Below are 22,293 nucleotides of genomic sequence, written 5' to 3' on the forward strand. Positions count from 1 at the left end.
TCATACGTTACAATCGGTGAGTGAAAAAATCAATCATCCCCTATTTTCCTACCCTTAAGGTTGGATTTTTTTTTCCAAATTTATATGGGACCAACTTCGGGGTATACCCTTTCCAATTAAAAAATAATTATCAAAATCGAACACCTCTGTAAAAAGTTATGAGTGGTCATACATAAAAAAAAAAAAATATATATATACGCGTCGACTTGAGAACCTCCTCCGTTTTTTTTTTCGTCGGTTGAAAAAAGGAGAAAGTGCCACGAAATGGTCTCACCTCAGCATGTTGCTGGCGACTTCCAGCGCTGATCTTTCGATGACCGTTTTGACACTTCAGTGACGTGGCGTCCGTGTGACAGCTTTTGTGTTTGACACGGCGTCGAAAAGGTTAACCGGTTAACCTCGGGTTAGTGAATGGTGCAAGTGACCCTTAATGAGGCGGCGATCTAACTGGCCCGGGGCGCCAAACCTTTAAAATACGCCTCTGGTCAAATAGACGCCAGAAAGTTAAAAAAAAAACATTTCAATAGGGAATATTAGGCAAAGCTCTGCGTATGTGGCACCTTTGTCGCACATACAGTAAACAAACCACATTTTCTCAAAAATGGACGGCAAAGTCGACTTTGCCGTTTAAAAAATACGTCGCGAAGCGCGTAGTTTATGGTCAGTCAAAAATTAAAAAGTTAAAAACATTGCAGTCTCGATTTTGGGACTGCAATGTTGCATACAAATTCCATTATTTGTCGAGTTCCAAACTTTTTAAAAGTTGAAATGGCCATATCAAATGAAGGCACAGGCCCATTAAACAGCCAAACAGATGATTAGTACCGCGACTATTTAGGCAGAAAAATACACTTCTATTTTTTTATTAAAAAAATAAAAAGGCGGCAAAGCTAATTTTTTCAATTGTTTCTACTTTTTTCTGTAAAAATATATACGTAAGAACGTTGCTTTTGTAAAATATTTCTATGATATTTATATTTCTTGCACCATTTTTGAGAAAAGCACTATATATGACTCGGCTGGAAGGCTACTTGCTGGCTTCGGATTCAATTAAACGGACTCCCAAGGTCGTCCGTTTAAAACGAATCCTCAGCCTGCAAGTAGCTACTTCCGAACCTCGACAATAATGTACTATTACACATCACACGTCACGTCAATCACATGGCCTACCGCGAAACAAGAAAATCGAAATTTCGTTATCTAATCTCTCTATCACTCTTGCATATTCGAGCGATAAAGAGGCAGATACCTAAATTTCGATTTTCGCGTTTACCGGTAGGCCCTTGTTAATAAACCGCCTTGATGCATCAATGTCATATTTTACTGTCTGTGAAAACTTGTCAAAAAACAGTTTAAGGCACAGTATGTATAAGTTAGTCTATGAATTTACTTAGTCGGTAGTGCTGCACTCTGGCGGCAGAACCGGGCAAGTGCGAGTCAGACTCGAGCACGAAGGGTGCCGTACCATAATGCAAAAAACGGCCAAAAAAAAAACGGTCACCCATCCAAGTACTGACCCCGCCCGACGTTGCTTAACTTCGGTTAAAAATCACGTTTGTTGTATGGGAGCCCCACTTAAATCTTTATTTTATTCTGTTTTTAGTATTTGTTGTTATAGCGGCAACAGAAATACATCATCTGTGAAAATTTCAACTGTCTAGCTATCACGGTTCGTGAGATACAGCCTGGTGACCGACGGACGGACGGACGGACGGACAACGGAGTCTTAGTAATAGGGTCCCGTTTTACCCTTTGGGTACGGAACCCTAAAAAAACAAATATAATAAGATAATAATAAATAATTTTAATCTAACTGCAATAGCTCATTGTTAACTTTCCACTTTCCTCGTAACTTTCGTAATGTCTTCACTGTTAACACCAGGTGCACAAAACTGGTCTATATAAGAAAGGAATTCCTCGTTCGGGTCCGGGATCTCCTCCTTCTCGACGGTGCAGATCGGTTCCTCGGATTTGAGGACCACTTTGGCTTGCTGTATCTGCGTGTCGGTCATCATTGGCAGCTTTTTGAAGAACATCTGGAAATAGATTGATAGGCTGGAATACCAGATAAATCTGATATGTAAATCTCCATATCAGATTTATCTGGTGAACTGATGAACTTTAACACTTTGAGCCTTCGAGCAACACCGGGAAGGGAGACGGTATTCGTACTATTTCCCCTCTGCCGAAGCATACCAAAGAGAACCAAAGAGAATTTGAAATAGAGAGTTACTGTCATGGTAAATTATGTAGCTACAGTACATTTACTGCCATCTTTCGACAGACGATTAAAACTGTTAGAACGCCATTTGACTTTGATCATTATTCTTTCACTGATATGTGTTAACTTGTTAAATATTAATATTAACGTCATCTACTCGAGAGTAGGCTGAAGGTTACTTATGGCGCCATCGCTCGATAAGATTGCACCATACCTTTGGCCTATAGTCGAGTAGATGGCGTTAATATTAATATTTAATAAGTTACCACATATCAGTGAAAAAATAAGGAGCAAAGTCGAATGGCGTTCTAACAGTTTTATGTTCTGTCGAAAGATGGCAGTAAATTTACAGTGGCTACGTAATTTACTTTGACAATCCGTCTCTATACACTCTATTCCCTTTGGTATAACTTTACCTATGGCAGTGCATGTTGTGACGTGTCCGCACACAAAAAGAGATCGAGGTGTGCTAGATTTGACGTGTGTCATTTTCTATGTATTTGTCATTACAAATTTGATTTTGTCATTGACATATATATCTAGCTTCGAGCAACACCGGCTTCCGACACATCGGAAGGGAGGGGCCCAAGCGATATCTCACCGTACAAATCTTTCTGCCATTTTTCGCGGGGGGAAAGGTGCACACAGTCGCACTTCTCACACACTTACATACAAAATCCAATCTGTAATGACGACACAAATACATAGAAAATGACACACGTCAAAGACAAATCTTGCAAACCTCGATCTCTTTTTGTGTACGGACGAGTGACAAGTGTCACAACACGCACACTAACACATTTTCGTTGAAGTATGTTATTGTATTCTGAGAGATGAGAAGTCGGATTTGTCGCTCGACCGATCCGAAATTTGTACTGAGCGAGCAAAATCGATAAATCCAACAATTACATGAGACTAAAATATAATAATTGTGTTTGAATGTAATTAAACGTATGATATGTAAAAAAAAATATTACATGTGAAATGTAACACTTTCTTTTTGTAGATTTGATGTCCCCGACCTCTTTTTATAACAAAAAACCGAGCAAACAGGCATTTTAGTGCAGCAGTGTTCACGCGCGCGTCTGGACTCGGTCTAGTGAAAAATCCAAGTGCAACTAGTTTTATTACCCGCGCTAGATTAGATTGACGCGCTAATCTTGTACCTCGGCAGAGGGGAAATAGTGCGAATGCCGCCTCCCTTCCGTGTTGCTCGAAGATATCTAGGGACTGGCTTTACGGACAATAATAATGAGGCATGACAGGGGCCAGTACAGCGGTGTGATACCGGTACAACGCGATTAGTTGATAAGTTCGCATCTCGCGCGCGATTGGTTGATGAGTACGCATCACGCGCGCTATTGGTCGCAACTAGTGGCGTTAGACTGCACGATTGGCTGGAATTCGTGAGTCACACCGCTTAACTAGTACCATTTTTAATGCCCGTAAGGCCAGTCCATAGATATATACGTTAATGGATTTTGTATGTAGTGAGTGAGAAGTGCGACTGTGCACGTTTCCCGCCGCAAAAAATGGCAGAACGATTTGTACGGTAAGATATCGCTTGGGAGGACCCTTCCGACACGTCGGAAGCCGGTGTTGCTCGAACGCGTCGTTGCCTGGCCTGGGCCACACTAACGGAAAACGCCGTTGATTATCGCGTTTTATCGTATTTCATACGGCCACATTGGGATTATGCCAATCGTTTGCGGTGTAGCGAACGAAACGCTAATGTCTCTCTGTTGCACTAATATAGAAGAGTGATAGAGAGACATTACCGTCACGTTCGCTACGGCGCAGACGATTGGCATGTTGTTTAGGCCCTCTGAACATTTTGGATATAGGTTACCTTTCTTGTCATCAAGAGCAGACCATGTTCTTTCTTCATATGAGCCTTTAGAAGTGTCATTCTTCGGTACCTGAAAAAGGAATATTTTATTTTTGCTATTTCTGCCGTTTTTGAAAAAACATTAGAAGGTACCTTTTAACCTTAACCCTTTACCAGGCTGACATTTCAAAAATGACTATCGAATGTCAGTCTTACTCAATGAGTAATACACATCGAAAAAAAAAACACATGTTTGAAGTGCCGCATGTGGGAAATATACATATATCCCTTAGCCTGGTAAAGGGTTAAGTTAGAGAAGTTAGAGGGTTTGGTCACGTTTCAGTACTTTGGAGGACAATTTCTCCCAATAGGTTGAGTTTGGGCAGCTAAAAAAATACGTGTCTGTTATTACTCTACTCCTAGGCACTCTCTCTGTCTAGTCTTACGTTATAGAGTGGTGTTACTACTCTATAACATAAAAATAACTCAAATCGGAGCCGGACACCTTTTTTTGTTAGTTCAATGGGACTAGGTCGATCTGTGTAAGATTGTCCCCAAATATTTATTTATTTATTCAGGATTTGACCAGTGGGGAGACACTCCTCCTTTCGGGCAAGCTCGGCTCCATTCGGCTCAGCATTGCTCCGAGCAATTATTAGGGTTGGCACCACTTGACGTTCTTTTGCGTGCACGACCACAGATAAGATAATGACTTGAATTTTGACAACCCTAAATAGCCGAAAGGGATAGTGCCATACATTAGAAAGGGATAGCATGATTCGTCCCTGAATAATTCTTTAGTATTGAACTGAATCGCTGTCAAAGTTCGGTTTTGTCTAGTATAGTATATATACTGGGTCAAGCAAATCTTGTCAGTAGCAAACGGCGGCAAATTTGAAAAATCGCGGGTTAGCAACACTGTGTTCGAATAATTCGATAATCGCGTGTCATCTGTGTTTTATCTGTGGAATGTGGATCGCGAATGACAGCCATCATCTTTGTTTACATTCTGAATCGATTCTATTTCAAGAGATATTTCTGCTGTGTCACCATTAAATACCAATATATTAAATAAGATTGTGCTTAATCAAAGCCAAAGACATATGTAACTTCGTATAAGACGAATAAAGTCTAAGGAAAAAACGTGCCTCGGAATTCAAGTCAAAGTCATTCTCGAATAGATGCCGCACACACCTTTAGCCTATCCTCGGTTAGATGGCGTGACGACACCGTTTCATATTTAACAATTTTTACACATAGATATCAGTGAATGAACATGGATCAAAATGATATAAAAATAATAAAATCATTTATCCATATATATACATTTTTTGATAACTTTATACGTTTTCATTTTGAGTTTTAGTCGTGTGTCGATAGATGGCAGTAAATTTACAGTGACTACAAAATTTACAATGACAGCACCCCTCTATACTATCTATTCTTTTTGATCAAAGCTAAGATGCCTACAATGCCTACAGTGCCAACTGAGAAATCTAATAAAATATTAAAATCCAGTAGGACATCTACCTGCTGAAGCAATTATTTTATTCATACATTCTTGTTTAACGGCATAGACCACTTCTAATTTTATTTCGAGTTTTTCAAATTAGTTAATCAGTTTTATCAACATCACACACCGCTTTTAAATTGTCCGTCCAAACCTATTAATAACAATTTCAAACATTTTCAATAGAGAATCCGCGAGTGACAATTTGAATTGACGGGCGCGCTCAGCGGAAAAAAAAAGTTTTGGTTCGATGTACATTGTACATTGCTGCTTTTCTTAGCGCAATACTACTCTTTGAGTGTTGCCCTACTTTAGTTTGCTTTACATTGCTACTGACAAGATTTGCTTGACGCACTATAGTAGTGTGATCGCACTCGTGCGGTAAAGTAGCCTACTGTAAAAATAAAAACACGATATTGATATCTTACCGTTTCGGACATATCTGGCAAGCACAGGGCGGTGGTAACTTCCGATGTGTTCCATTTATGTGCAGCAACAGTGCACTTTTCTGGGCAAACCGCTTTCCGCACTCTTCACACCCGTGCTTTCTGTATGCTGCGAGACAGAGACGAAGGATTTAATGATCTTGGCTAAAAATCATATAAAGGCGAGATTTCAAATTATTTCGTTACCTAAAATTTCAAACAATCCACAACCAACACTATTTCCTACACTATAGAATGTAATTTGCACGGGAATTTTTTTTCTTGTTTGGCTGGGCTTTAGGGCAACTACTGTGACCCTTTAGTGGACCTTATTCCGTTGCAATAAAGTTGACATTGGCTACTTACGCAGATGTGTGTCTAAATGCGTGACGAGAGCAGCCTTCACTTGGAAAGGGCGATGGCAGTGTTCGCACACGTATTTAATGTCACTATGTTTCTTCATATGTCGCTGAAACACACAAACACGGTTAAAAGATGTCATAAGGGTGGTATTCCACCTGTCCAATGTTATTGCGTCTCACTCTCTCATTAAGCAAAATGTGCGACTCAACACACATTGGACAAATGTATTGGACAGATGAAATACCACCCTAATATGTAACATTCATTTACATTAAACATATTTCAATCAAACAAAACCACGGAATTCAGCCAAAAAATTGTAGCTTACTGTAGATGGAGCTACTCCTGTCCCCTGGGTCAATTTTTAAAACTAGGGTTTTGTAGTTAAATTCATAGAACATAAAAATATGTTATGGTTACTCTACTAATTATAAGCCCTACCAATGGGAAAGATATAGGAGTGGAAAGGAAAACATTCCTACAACATTCCTGTAAAATACTGGGCTTGTATTGTCTCCTGGCTGACGGGACAAAATAACAACGAGATAAGGTTGACTCACCCATGTATTAGGGTAGGGTATGCATATTATATTATTCTCCGAATAACCACATACAATTACTTTATTACCTCACTTTATTTGCGCAAATATGACTCAGAATTTGTTTTTTTTTATACTATAAGAACTATTCATTCGTCATTAATTCTTTGTATCGGGTGTGTAAAGTTTAAGGCGCTCTTATACTCGAGTTTTACGTTTTCAAGGGGGTGAAGCAGACGCAGCGATAGAATAGGCAGGGGGGCACCCCGCGCGCCCCGCCGCCGCCGCACGATTCCCGCGCAACACGTCTACTTCCTTATTCTGTCGCCATCCGTATTCTGATTTGTTAGTTCCGAATTTTTCTCCGGAAATTTATATTGAATAAGGTTTATATATTGACGAAATAAATAAAATTGAAATTGATTATAGGCTAATTCGTATTTTGATGAGTATTTAATGAAATTTACAATGGTGGTAAGTATAGATAATTATATGTTGGTATACAATACTAAAGTATTCCATAGTAAAATAAATAATCAATCATTTCTAATCACAGTTAATTCCACGTTGTTTTATCATTCATGTAGTCTTGTGTGATATAATAAGCTTTAGAAATCGATACTTTTGGGTTCAATTGGCGTAAAGGACATTTTGGCGAAAATGAGTTATATATACAGTTTTATTCAGAATTCCAAGCGCTTTCGTTCTGTATAGTTAAAATTTCAATATCTCTTTAAATGTTGCCATATTTTTACTATGATTTTGGAAAAACATCTTAGCTCAGGGGGCGTAAATGACCAGTTATAAAATACATAGTATAGTAAAAGTAATTATTATAAATTGTTTTGATATAGATAAACAAATAGATATAGATGGTAGGACAGCAGTGATTCTTTTGAAGTAATATAAACAACTTAAAAAAAATTGTTTTGTGGCTAAAATTTTTTATGGCTAAAAAAAGAGGCGTAAGGGACGCCCTTCTTAAAACAGTCGTGTTTTTTTGCGTAATGGACATGCTATTTTCGTAAATAAGCATTGTATCATAAGTTCAAGCAATCAGTTCAAAAGAGCTCAAAAAGTTAAGTATAAGCTATATACAGACATCCGTTTATTCAAACAAACAAAAAGGTATGATTTTTTTTCTCAAAACAAAACCGTTTTTTGGCTCTCCTAAAAATCGCGTTTTGTCCGTTAAACCCTTTGAGCCTACGGTAGTCGATGTGTACCGTGGTTGGTAACAAATACAGCCCGAATTTAGAATAAAAAAAGTCTGAGTATGTCACTTACGACCCCCTACTAAACAAGACTCACTAAATTATCAAAAAAAGTCATGGTCGTAAAGGACATTCATAGTGCTTTTGACCAATTTTAAAGGACATTAACTTCTTTCGTATTGAATTTATAGATATGATCGCTAATTTAGCTTAAAGAGACTAACATTTTGAATACTTTTCCAATACACATCAAAAATATAGCTCGATAAATAAAAAAAGTATATCAACATTAAACAAAACATCGCAGTTATTCGCGTCTCCTGAAAAGTAGCATTTTGTCCTTTACGCCAATCGAACCCAAAGGTATCTTCAGTCTTGTCTTGACCGGGCGCGTGCAACATTACACTGGACTGCCGAGATAAGCGAGTGTTCAATAACTACTTTGCGTACGATTTCCTATTCCTAAATTATCGATTTAAAAGTAATGTTAAAAATAGGCTCATATTAATTGTTATATTGTTTTATTGTCTAGTGGACATAATATTGTCTATCATTCGGACAATATTTTATTGAACTTGCCGAGTTTGTTAGTATGAATGTACTCGTAGCTATCTATGTACCTATGTTTATGTAACCTGAGAGATTTAACTAGTCTTCAAGTGTGGTTTCATTTAGATAGATTAACCACATTGTAGGACAAAAGTTAGATAATATCGATAACATTGATAAAATATGCTGCTGTCGATCGTCCTATAAGTTGTCAAACACAATCCTTAATAATCCCCTATCCTCCTAAGGCCCAAGGTCCTACCTATAGCATTTATTCAGTTCGATGAAATTTAAATCATAATAATATTCAATTCGGACAGTCGTTCAATTTTTTTTTTTTTGGAATAATGGATATTCTTGAATAAGATGTATGTGAAAGCTTTTTAGTAGTAGTATTTTTATTCAATAGCCTTACCACGACTTTGACACTGACATATTCGCTAACGTCTGCGTAACTTACTTTCTATACATCATCGAGTATCTTCTTTTAAAACGATTATGAAACAATTAAGTAAACGAATTAATTTAAACCGATTTGGTCATTAAATATTAATTACTTCTTCGTCCAGATACGTTTCAAACTTTCTAAAGTGCTTGAAACGAAGTTTTTTTTTTATATCAACGAGTTATTGTAGCCGAGCTCATGCAATGACAGAAATAATTAAATTACACGCAAACAACCACTTCCACTGATCAGGGACGAATAATAACAGGCATAACATAACCCTGCGCCCGGTCAAGCTGCATCTCCGATGATAATCGGGATAGCGAGGCGATGGGCAGTCGCTGATACACCTGTCTTGTTCTCCTAATCAACAAAAAATGTGAATCAGAAAGGTACAGAGTGTATTATGCACAGGCTAGTATGTTGTCGCAGGACTATAAGAGATTCCACTGCGAGTAAAATAACGATAGTTGCTGAAAAAACCTGAGCTGAGGTTTCTAAGTTAAAGGGCAAACATTACATTTTAGTAATAAAGGACCCATAAAACTATTTAATAATTTGGTATTATAGACCTTTACGCCCATGAATAAAGATAACTGCGGAAAAAACTCTTAGCGTAAATTCTTTCAAATTGAAGGACAAACATTAGGTACATTATAGTAATAAAGGTCCCAGGAAACTTTTTATTTGATATTTATACAGTCCATGCTATTTGTATTGAATTTAGAGTTTAGAAACTAATTTGTGGTAGTAAAAGACACAAATATTAGAAAAGTCCTGTACAACCTAGTTCGCTTCATATACTTATGGTAAAATCATTTTTAGGGCGGGTTGTAAAGGGCAAGTAAAATAATATCAATACTAAAATATGTCCTTTATGACCATCTTGACCATACGATATGAAAAATCATCAAGACAAATGAAGGACTTAAAGGACGACAAAAGACATGTGAGTCATTTACAACAATATTTATATTTAGCGGTAACCTTTACGATAACATCTTTGAACATGTAATTTATAACTGGTCATTTACGGTCCCTGAGCTAAGGTGTTTTTACAAAAACATAGTAAAAAATTGGGTCGTAAAGGCAACTTTTTAAGAGATATCGCAATTTTAACTATGCAGAACGAAAGCGCTTAGGTTCTGAATAAAACTGTATATATAACTCATTTTCGCCAAAATGTCTGTGAGCGACGCACATAGATTTAAGTTTTTAAATACCAGTTTTACGTTTGTCAAAGCTAGGGGACGCACGGGGAAGGCGGGGTGCGCGGGAGCGGCCCTGATAGTTTACCGCACTAGAGCAAATTTTAAATCAGTCGATATAAGCTGTTGCACTCTCCGCACGTCCCTTTATGCTAGTATTTGTGGATGTACCGCCCTCTTAAAAATATAAGTAGTTTCCATAATTTTGGCTATTTTTTCATCGTGAAACGAACCCACAAATCTCACAAAGTGGTCTTCGAGCCGGATCTTGATGTTCATCACGCCGCCGTCGAAAATAATGGTCAAAACTCGTGGAACTGTAAGAAGAGAACAATATGAAAGCGAACGAACTCTTGGCTTAATCTGGTTTCCACATGAAGATGTACTGGGTTTTGACGTTTCATTTAAAAAGATTCCTGCAAATATAATCAACGGAACACAAAGACCGACAAAACGGGACATTTTACGTGTTGTTATGTCCATATTTGACGTCTATGGATTTTTATCTCCGTTCACTGTAAATGGCAAAATGATTCTACAATTATGTTGGCAAGAAAACATAGATTGGGATACGGAAATACCTAACAAAATATATGAAAAATGGTGCAGTTGGATAAGTTGTTTGCAGTCATTACGTAACATACGGCTGCCGAGATTCTACTACAACGCAGCGCATATGGGAGTTACGGGAGTGAAGGAGACAGACTCGATCGCGGCAGCGGCCGGTACCGCTAGTGAGCGAGACAAGGATGGCGCGCCCGCGCCGGTGCAACCGCTGAACTTAGAACCATCGCCCGCTGCATGCTATACGAACCTACAATTGCATTTGTTTTGCGATGCGTCTGCCAAAGCTATGTGTGCCGTCGCGTACTGGCGCTGGGAAGGCAACGCTCATGTGTACATGGCGTTTGTGGCAAGTAAGTGTCGAGTTTCGCAAAATAAAATTACGTCAATCCCGCGACTTGAACTGAATTCTGCTGTCCTAGCTGCTAGATTGGCTGACACTATAATAAAGGAGCATAAAATAAAACCTAATCGCAAAATATTCTGGAGTGACTCATCTACGACTTTACACTGGATCAGAAACAAGTGTCGCACTTATAAGCCATACATAGCTAATCGCTTAGGCGAAATAGATGAACTTACCTGCAGTGACGAGTGGAGGTACGTCCCTACGCACCTAAATGTAGCGGACGTAGGAACAAGAGAGGCGTATGATGTATCTATTCTGCAAGATCAATGGCTACACGGACCGGTTTTCTTACACGATAATGAGCGCACTTGGCCGACGGATTGTTTACAACCTGCAATAAATGACAATGAATTAGAGTGTGTTAACATTATACAAATGGTAAATAATGATTGTAAGGACTTACCTGTACCTGAGCCTACGCGATTTTCATCTTGGCTGCGCCTGCTTCGAAGTACTCACGCTGTTTTGAAGTTTATAAAAAGATGTCGAAAACTTACCGATAATAATAATTACGAGGCAATGGAGGAATCCGAGCACCTGCTGATAAGACAATCACAGGCCCAATCGTTTAGTGAAGAGATTAAAATCCTGAAACAAGGAAAATACATAGAAAAAAGTAGTAAGCTACTTACCTTATCACCTTACCTTGATGAGCACGGAGTCCTGCGCGTCGGGGGCCGAATTGATGCTGCTGCCGATGTGTCACCTGAAACAAAAAGACCAATAATCCTAGATGGAAAAGATTATATAACTAGATTGATTGTGAAGTCTTACCATGTCAGCGCTGCTCATCAGAATCAAGAGACTGTGGTGAATAACCTTAAACAAAAATATTGGGTTATTAAACTTCGCCCAACGGTTAAAAATATTGCATCTAAATGTATGGTCTGCAGAATAAAGAAAAGCCGACCTGAAATTCCCAGAATGGGTAACTTACCTGAAGCACGGATGGCTCATCACCAGCGACCGTTCACCTTCTGCGGAATAGACCTGTTCGGCCCCCAAGAAGTGGCAATTGGGAGAAGACGGGAGAAGAGGTACGGCGTAATTTTTACATGCTTAACCGTTAGGGCTATTCATTTGGAAACCGTTGCTTCCTTGACGACCGACGCCTTAATTATGGCCCTCCGTCGTATGGCCGCGAGGAGGGGATGGCCTCAACAAATATTTTCCGACAACGGAACGAATCTTCGTGGTGCCGACGTCGAGCTGAAAAGGGCCCTTCAGGAACTGAAAAATAATGACGAGATTCGCAACGCTGCCATAAATAATGGAACCAAATGGACATTCATCCCCGCCGCTAGCCCACACTGGGGTGGGGCATGGGAGCGACTTATAAAAAGCGTAAAGAGCTCGCTGAAAATCGTCCTGAAAGAACGTGCACCCAGAGAAGAAACGTACAACACGTTACTCGCCGAGGTGGAAAATATGGTTAACAGTCGACCTCTTACGCACGTCTCTGTCGAAGCCGGAAGTGCAGTAACCTTGACACCAAACCATTTTCTTTTGGGCTCATCGTCAAACTTACCTCAAATGGGCATTTTCGATAACTCCGAGTTTTTCCTTAGAAAACAATGGCGAATTGCACAGAGGCTTGCCGATTTATATTGGAAACGTTGGGTCAGAGAAGTGTTACCCGATTTGTTACCGCGACCAAAATGGAATAAGGAGCAGAGGCCCTTGCAAGTGGGGGACCTAGTCCTTATTGTCGACCCTGATGGGCCCCGTAACATCTGGCCACGAGGCATCATCGAACAGACTTTACCTGGACGAGACGGACGAACCAGAATGGTTAAGATAAGGACGAAATCGGGTGTCCTAACCCGATCCGCCGCACGCGTCGCTCGAATACCTATTGCAGAAGAGTGCTGCTAGGGCAGCACTGGGGTGGGGCATGTGATCGACGCACTTAGATTTAAGTTTTTAAATACCAGTTTTACGTTTGTCAAAGCTAGGGGACGCACGGGGAAGGCGGGGTGCGCGGGAGCGGCCCTGATAGTTTACCGCACTAGAGCAAATTTTAAATCAGTCGATATAAGCTGTTGCACTCTCCGCACGTCCCTTTATGCTAGTATTTGTGGATGTACCGCCCTCTTAAAAATATAAGTAGTTTCCATAATTTTGGCTATTTTTTCATCGTGAAACGAACCCACAAATCTCACAATGTCCTTTACGCCAATTGAACCCAAAGGTATCGATATTATGAATGTCACAAGTTTTCCTAAAATTGTCAATATTTTTATATATCTATATACAGAATATTCTAATAAATGTATTGACAGTGCGCTGTTATTATGTCAATTTAATTAAATTTATCTCTAATTGAGTTTCTATGGTTCATTTTATATATTGTTCGAATAGCCCTCTTCTGCAGAACAAAAATGGTAAAATGGTATTTAGAGTCAGACGAAGGAAAGTCTGCAGCGGATTTGATAGCCCACGCAGTGCAAGTGTTATTTTAAACGTCAAACTTCTATGAAATTATGACGTATAAATAACACTTGCACTGCGTGGGCTATCAAAATCGCTGCAGACTTTTCTTAGTTTAACTCTAGTAACTATTCGGTCGTGTCAATGTTACAATAGTATCTGAACGGTTGCTCCTTCTGTCTTATGACATAATGCTAACGCAGTTATGAAAATATACTGATCGAGTTGTTTTCACATCGGTTAGCTAACGAGTTTTGCTCACTGCAAAAGCTGCAGAACTCAGTCTATTCGAAAGAACAGAAATTTCGGGGCCCCACTGGAGTTTAGAATCTAGAGTTATACCATGAAAAACTGTAGGTACTAACAACCAATCGTAATATAGAGCGCTTCAAAAATTGGCAAGCGTCCGACCTCCAACGCGTCCCGCTCGGGACTGAGCGGCGGGCTGGCAGCGGGGGCGCGAGTAAATGGTGCCGTGAATTCGTAAATTTTGAGTTTAAAGTTATATGTGTTACGAAATTAACAATATTAAACCCGACGGACATTACATCATTACAGACGTTTATTTTGACGTGATTTTCAATACATCAAGTAGTATAATATTGAAATGAAATGAGTTTTAAGGTAGAAAATAAGGGTATGTTTGGATTTTTTTTCTATCGAGCGAAGTTTGTCCAATTATGTAACGAGTACCGGACGTACTTACATAAAGGTCCCAAAAACAACATATATTTTTTTCACGTGTTTAATCTTTGCCGTTTCTTAATAAAATGGCATTAAAATTACGTTTCTAAGAGGTTACCTCGCCTTAAAACATATTCTAATAGATGACGCTGTAGGTACAGTCAACGGTAAAAATATGGGTGTAGACAACTTACTCAAAAATATGACCCATAGTTCTTAATTCACTGACATAAGAGTTATGGGACATATTTTTGAAATGATTTGTACACCCATATTTTTACCGTTGACTGTACGGCTCAGTTTTACGCATAATATACACTCGATTAATTTTAAACATACATACTAAGAAAAAGAAATAAGTTTTTGGCAACAATTTCATTTTTGGTACAAGCTTTTATCGCTGACTGTACTTTTCTTACGACAGACAACTAATACTCATCGAGACAATTCTAAAAAACCCTAACACAATTAGATTGCGTCGTTTCATCACAGAGTTCCTATGGCCATTTATTCTCCATCATTAGATCAGCTCGATGGTACTATAATATTGCATTGTCAGCCGATTTATACATGCATGCAAAATGTCAGCTCAATCGGAAACCGGGAAGTGGATCAAATCTAACTTGCAAGATTTGATTACAGACCGACAGACAGACAACGGACAGGTGAAACTAAATAAAATCTTTGAAATACCGAGAGCGCAGACTGTGAGGTGTAAGCAAACGGGCACGCCGAACATTTAAATGGCCGCTCGCCATTATGTAGGTGGACGTGCGACTCGAGCGCTTGCTTGTTGTTGAATGTCGCCTGGCACTGCTCGCACTCGAACCTGTAACAATTCATTTTTAACCTTATTGGTTAGACAGTAAACTTCACTATTCATATGATAGAGATAACCCGAACCTGTAACACTGGATTATGCACCTTATTGGTTAGAGAGTAAAGTAAGTAATCGTATAATTTGTCGGGTTGATCATCTATTTATTTTTCTAATTCTGTCCAGGAGAATGGAATGGGCTCCATGAGTGAATCATTTTTATCTGGTCATTCATTGCTATGGTTACGTTCTCCCGGGTCACTCTTAAAACCCTAGTTTCAAGTTTCAAATTATGTAGTAATAAGCCCTTTTCATAAGGAGCCATTCACCAAGCATATTAGATCAACGGGGTACAATCTTTCTTCTAACAAATTTTGCTTATATTATCCCCTGGCTGACCTTTATCACGGCCACAAAACCGCATATTTTGTGATCTTAAATATTATGAAAATAGTTTTCAATAGTGACCCAGGAGACGTAACTATGGTTAAGAGCGACAAGAAAAATAGATGCACCCATAAACTAAACATTTATAACAGTCACTCTAGTTGCTAGTGTAGTAATTTTGTGTGACGAGAAATAAAATATGTTCCTGTTGGGAAAGTTTTCTATGTACCTATCTAAGTAATTATTTATTTTAAAAGTATGATTATCGTCACCAAATTGATATTACCCATAGTACATGCTTCTATAGGTTTTGTTTTGTAAGTAGTTTATTTGTGTTATTTAGATATCTAACATATTACTATTTTTACTCAACGAACCTTATTCTCATCTTTACTTGACCACCTTCAGTTGTCCTGTAAAACAAATATGTCATTTTTTATGCAATTGATTGATATGCAAAATATAGTATTTTATTACATCTTAAATATGTCAGGTACTCAGGTATGTATATTTATAACATATATTGCATTATGCTTGTCAAGAGCTTTTCTCATGTCATGAGTGACCCAGGAGATAATGAAGGAAAATAGGGAGCAACAATTTTAATAATTATGAAAAATCAGTGAGTTTTGTGTTCTTTTCGAGAGTGACCCAAAAGACATTACTTTCAATTCATCAGTGAAAGAGACAACTTATTGACACAGACAAACTGCCAAAATGATGTACACACTACTTATGAGCAATAAGGTCGCGTAAATGTACAGTGGCGTTCAAAAGTGCATGGATAGAGGTCATAGAGGTCGACCGTAATGCCTTAATATTACAGTTAACACTTCTCCATGCAATTTGAACGCCAGCGTACATATTTTTGCCACTTTGTCCGTGTCGATATCAAATACCTGACTACTGTACTGACTAGACTGAACCTGTAAGCTGCAGGTTCGATGTGCTGTCAATCGATCATTTCATGAATTGTCACTGCTTTTTTTAAATAGAAAATCGAGGAATGTCCGGTTTATTGGTGCCTGAACCTGTATCCCTGTAGCTTTATATACATGAAATATCGGTAGCAAAACTAATATTGTTCCAAGCAGATGCTGCGATAAAAAAATATAAATTTAAGTCATAATGGCCCTTGCCCGAGGCAGTGATTTTTTTATTGTCCCTTTAGTTTAAAAATATTGGTAGCTGTACCTGTAGCCTTGCGGCCGCAGACTCTTAGGCTGCAGGAAGGGGCGCGCGCGGCCCTTGTTGCCGACGGAGAGCGCCCGCGCCTTAAGGACCACCTCCGCGTCGGGCGCCACGCAGCGCTTCTCATGCTTGTATAAGTTTGTTGTGCTGTGAAAGAGTTATTTTTTTAATTTAATACATAATGTTTATACGACAACGGTTTCACTCACTTGAATTTTTAGTCGCTATTGGCGACATGTTTCGGGCCCGTCGGGGGTCCTTCAGGTTGTAGCCACCTGCATGGAAGCCTGTAATACCTAGTATTAGGCGGGAAGTGCGTTGTGACGATCGCGGGGACATAGTGAGTGCAGTGTGCTTGACGCCGGTTGATACAGCCGCCCTACCTTGAGCTAAAGGAACTCGGGACTTAGGAGGCTAGAGTTAAACCAAGAAAAGTATGCAGAAATTTTGACAGCACACGCCTCGCACACGCAGTGCAGGTGGTATTTATAAACGTCAAACTTGTATGAAATTATTTGACGACCGGTCTGGCCTAATGACCCTGTCTGTGGAGCCGATGGTCCTGGGTTCGAATCCCAGTAAGGGCATTTATTTGTGTGATGACATAGATATTTGTTCCTGAGTCATGGTTGTTTTCTATGTATTTAAGTATTTATATATGATATATATCGTTGTCTGAGTACCCACAACACAAGCCTTCTTGAGCTTACTGTGGGACTTGGTCAATCTGTGTAAGAATGTCCTATAATATTTATTTATTTATTATTTATTAATTATGAAGAGACCTTGACCTGACAACTCCGGCTGCGGAGTGCACCGCGCCCCCCGCCCCCGCTCTGTCAGCGCGCGCGCAGGGAGCGGCGAGGCGGGCGGCGCGATCAGTGCACGTCGCAGTCGCCGCGAGCACGAGCGCCTGAGGAAGGACCCCCGACGGGCCCGAAACATGTCGCCAATAGCGACTAAAAATTCAAGTGAGTGAAACCGTTGTCGTATAAACATTTTAAAATATGTCTCACGAAAGTTTAATATCGTTTAATACATAAGCTTTTTTTTACCATCAATGGACTAATATTCTATCCAAAATAAGATGATGTGACGTTTACAACATTGTTATAAATAAATGTTTAAAATTTTATTAAAGTTGAAGTATGAAAGTATGAACAACAACTTCGCACCCTGCAATTTACAGCAAATTTACAGCCCCTCCCGAAGAGGAACAAGGAATTTGGCGAAAATTGTATTACTAAAAATTAAACGAAAGATAATAATAACTTTTCACCACAGCAGCTCGAACAAGGGTACTTTGCTTCTTAAAAACAGTGAGCAAAATGTGATTTTGCTCACTGAGTCATTTTGTCTCACTCAGTGAGCAAAATCGCATTTTGCTCACTGAGTTGGCTCATTCAGTGAGCAAAATGCGATTTTGCTCACTGAGTGAGACAAAATGACATTCAAGTGACCTTTATAGTCAAATGTCATTTTAACATGCGGGGTCTAATACAAGTTCGATACTTGGGTTCTATTATCTCTGTCCCTCTAGGTATGTTCTCACTGCTTAGGGTGAAAAATTTTGTGTACTACACGAGATCAAAGTTATTTACATCTCGTGCCCTTTTGAATCCCTTACTACGCTCAAGATTCTAAATTAGATTCACTCGCTACGCTCGTGAATCTATTATAGAATCTTTCGCTTGCACGGGACTCAAAATAAGCACTCGAAGAAATATCAAACTTTGATCTCTTGTTGTACAAATAACTATTTCTTTCTAAGACCAGGCGGCGTAGCAGTTGCGTTTTTATCCCTTGTCGCCATGCCTGTCACGTTCTAACAAGTATGTAAGTGCGAAAAGGACGCGCATAGTGATAGTCGATAAAAATGGAATCGTGCTGAGCCCGCAGGTATATAAATATTAAGTTTATCTACATACCTTCTGAAATCGACTCCGCAAGCAAAACAGATTAGGTATCTAGGCCCATGCTTCTCTTGATAGTGCCGACCAGCTGCAGGAATGGTTTCTATTATGGCATGACACTCGGCACACCTGAAAAGTAAATAGTGAATGTTTACGTATAAAAATATAAAATAAAAATAGCCTTCATCATAGAAGTTAATAAATAAACTTTGCCAAACAAAAGTGATCCAGGAGACATCATCAAAATAAAAATAGGCTGTGACACACGGACAGACAGGCCGACAGACGCACGAGTGATCCTATAAGGATTCCGTTTTTTACTTTTGAGGTACGGAACCCTACCTAATGACTAAAATACTAATAGCAGCTCTAAAGTCTACCATACATATTTTCTATTTTGAATTTGGACCTTGATGTATAAGGAATTGAGATGAATTTCGTTTGTTTGTGAAAGCAATGAAACACAAGAAAATAAATGTTACTTTATTTGATTTATGAAAGGTTCTAATGAGATTGAAAAGGGATAGGCATAAAGCACATTGATCCTTACGAGAATAGTGGTAATTCCTACAGATACATTAAATTATTTAAAAGCCATCTCAATTGCAACAGGCGGCTCAATGAGTACCATCACGCTCCGCGATTGTTGCGCCATTTAGGGTCCTAGCTAAATTGGTTTATAGCTAAATTTAGCAAGAACCGAAAATGGCATAACAATCCCGTGTGGTGACTGTACAAAAATCTATGTGGAAAATGTTTCTTCTTTAAGTATGCTACCCTATTAGATGTGTAGTAAAAGTTACAGGTTTTTTAGGACAGTACCTGTTACCATTCTTTTCATAAGTGGACCAGGAGACATCACCCATACAACAGCATTAGATAAAAGTTAATTGGCAATCAGCACAGGATGGGTAAGAAAACCAGCTCTTTTCCATTTCCCAGAAATTAAAATTTACATTTTTAAAAAGATCAAATCAATATTTGTGGTTTTTGGAGACTCCTGGGGCCGGTTTCTCAAAAGCTTGTAACTTGTGATACAAGTGGAAAGCCCTTTCTCACAAAAGCTGTCAAAAAGTGACATCCGCTTGTCGCTTGCAAGCTACAAGCTTTAGAGAAACATGTGAGCATGTAGCAAATATATTGAAATTTTGTCATGTTTACTAAATTTGGAGTGAAAGTGTCGCAAATGATCAGCCTCCGTGGTGGCTGGGAACTGGATGCTCCTAAGCTCGAGTTCATAGATGAGATCTGGGTTATTTAAAAGTGTTGGATTCATCATCTTAATAGCCAGAAGAGGATCGAAATACCTAGGCAAAATGGAATAAGAAAAGATAATAAGAAAATACCTGGGCTTGTTGTATAATTGTATATAAAATATGTAATTGATTATATTGTTATTATTTATTTGGTTGGTTCGAAAGAAATAGGAAGGTTTATGGTGATATCTGGCTTTAGTGTATGTTAATTTAAATGGGTGAAGGATACGCTATTGGATTAACTCCAACAGTACTGCCGTAAGTCAGTATTGGCTCGCACTTCAGTGACTCCAAGGAGTTTTAAAAACACTTAGGATTGAAACCAATTTGTTAGATTTCAATGGAAATCTTGGATTGTGTGTAACTGTGTGAGATATGTGTGAGATATGTGTGAGTTATTATTGTGTTAGGAGTTTTGTAAAGAGGCACGACAAAAAGTGAATGGTTTTAGGGTTAGATAAAGGGTTTTGGTTAAATGTAAAATAGGAAACAAAAATGATGTTAGGTCGAGAGATATATCGAAATTTGGGTTGGGTCGACTATAACCTTTTTGAATTTGGAAAAAATCTTAAAGTTAGCAATTACAAACAATATAAAAAAAATTGGTACAAAAAGGAAAAAGGCAGTAAAACTGGAACAGCTGGAGTACGGGAGTTGGGTAGGAGCAGGTGCTGGCACGGAGCTACTGGAACGGGCTGCTCCGCGTCGTAGGGCGGGTGGGTGTCTCGTCAGGTCCGGGTTTGAGCACGTTGGCGCCAGTGTGTGGGGGGGGGGGGGGGGAGCTGGAGGAGCCTCACGGGATTATGGGAATGAAAAGGCAGAATGCAGGACGACGATGGTATTTATTTGTTTAAATAAAAAGGCACAATATGTACCTTGATGATGATGTAGATATCTGGAAGGTGTGCAGGGCCACTAGACGAGCACTATAGTACCGCACAGCACTTATGTATTTCACTTAATAAAATATCACAATTTAAGGCTTTAGGTCGTATTTAGAAACTTAAAAAGTACAGTCGGTTAGAATACAATTATGATGATTATCGATCGAAGTATTGGATCAAACTCAAAATAAAAATCATGGAATGGAATTTGAATTTAAAAGTGAATTTAGCATTTGGATGTGCCAGTAGCAATAGGAAAGGTGGTAGTGTAACGTTCCGTTACAAAACATGCCCCTGAACTGGTGATTTTAATAGGTTTTGCTGTAGCTGTAGCTCGTACTCTTAAAAGGGTTGCCAACCCCTGACAGAGATACATACTCAAACAAGATGTCATTCATCATGTAGTGGTCTTTGGGTAGCGGAGGGGGTTTCACACTCTTCATGATTTCGGCCAGGGAGTTCACCAGAAGCTCTTCATCATCTCGCAGCTCTACATACTGTTCCCGCAGCTCCTAAACAAAAGTTATTCAACTTTTTTATAAAATTAGTTTTTTATAAGCAAAAGACAAGAGCATTTTTCTTTTTCGGAGCCAATGTGTGTAACTTTATAACAGTGTGAAGTATATAAAAAAAGAAAAAAATAATAATACCTTTACAAATGACTTCCTCTGCCATGGCTTTAAATGCCTCCGCCTCTTCCTACTCTCAATACTTTCTTCAGGAATGTCTTCATCAGGGGGCTCGTCCTCGGGCACATAGTCGTCATCCTCACCAACTTTGTACAAATCTGAATCGTCAGGAACGAAATCACCATAGACTTCCTGGTCTTCATATAAATACTCCACTGACTCTTCCATAACCCCATCTAATACCTCCTCCTTTATGATGATGGGTTTTATCGATTCTTGACTAGAGAATGTGCCGTCCGTCTCATCCAAAAGTTCCTCTTTAATTTTTGTTTTTGGAAAGTTTCCCACGGATTCTTCGTTATCAGACTCGTCTCCTATTACAACTACCATTATCTCGTCATCTAAGATATCTAGCTCCATCTTTTAAGACTGCTGCTTGTCACTGGCTAAAAATACGACTTAATAAATATAAATAATCAAAAAACTTAGTGATTGCTTGCAGGGTTTTTGAATTTCTTTTGACAAACCACACCGAAAGTATTTTTATCAAAACAACGCAAAGGATAGTTCTATGGAGCCATTGCGTCGATCGAAAAAGTAGAGAATTATTGATAGGAACCTACAATCGCAAAATTTATTACGAATAGATAGAAAATGAAATTGTTTTACCTTTAAATAGTAAACTGATGTTTTTACTTGCGTAATATTTAGTAAAACATTGCGTTTTCTTTAATAATTTGACAGAATGAATTACAGCCTTTGCCACAAAATGGCCACGTTGTTTTTTTTTTCTTCGAACAAGTTTATTTCGGGCGTTTAAAAAAGAG

At 38.9% G+C, this 22,293-nt stretch overlaps 1 protein-coding gene across 2 annotated transcripts; it reads right to left on the reverse strand.

Annotated features, from left to right (window-relative positions):
* Positions 1-1,800: 1,800 nt before the first annotated feature.
* Positions 1,801-22,240, reverse strand: LOC134796364 (protein suppressor of hairy wing-like). Of its 2 annotated transcripts, XM_063768534.1 has the most exons (11): positions 22,136-22,240; positions 21,488-21,912; positions 21,216-21,349; positions 18,713-18,826; positions 16,788-16,931; positions 15,971-16,006; positions 15,083-15,218; positions 6,351-6,453; positions 5,988-6,114; positions 4,071-4,140; positions 1,801-2,036 (listed from the first exon to the last, which is right to left on the reverse strand). In XM_063768534.1, the coding sequence occupies exons 2-11, from the start codon at positions 21,884-21,886 to the stop codon at positions 1,830-1,832; spliced, it is 1,470 nt and encodes a 489-aa protein (XP_063624604.1). In that variant the 5' UTR covers positions 21,887-21,912; positions 22,136-22,240; the 3' UTR covers positions 1,801-1,829. The 2 variants fall into 2 exon arrangements, with proteins under 2 accessions (XP_063624604.1, XP_063624603.1); XM_063768533.1 differs by lacking the exon at positions 22,136-22,240 and having other exon boundaries at positions 21,488-22,032.
* Positions 22,241-22,293: the final 53 nt, after the last annotated feature.

The sequence above is a fragment of the Cydia splendana genome, chromosome 13 (assembly GCF_910591565.1).
Source record: "Cydia splendana chromosome 13, ilCydSple1.2, whole genome shotgun sequence".
Taxonomy (NCBI): domain Eukaryota; kingdom Metazoa; phylum Arthropoda; class Insecta; order Lepidoptera; family Tortricidae; genus Cydia; species Cydia splendana.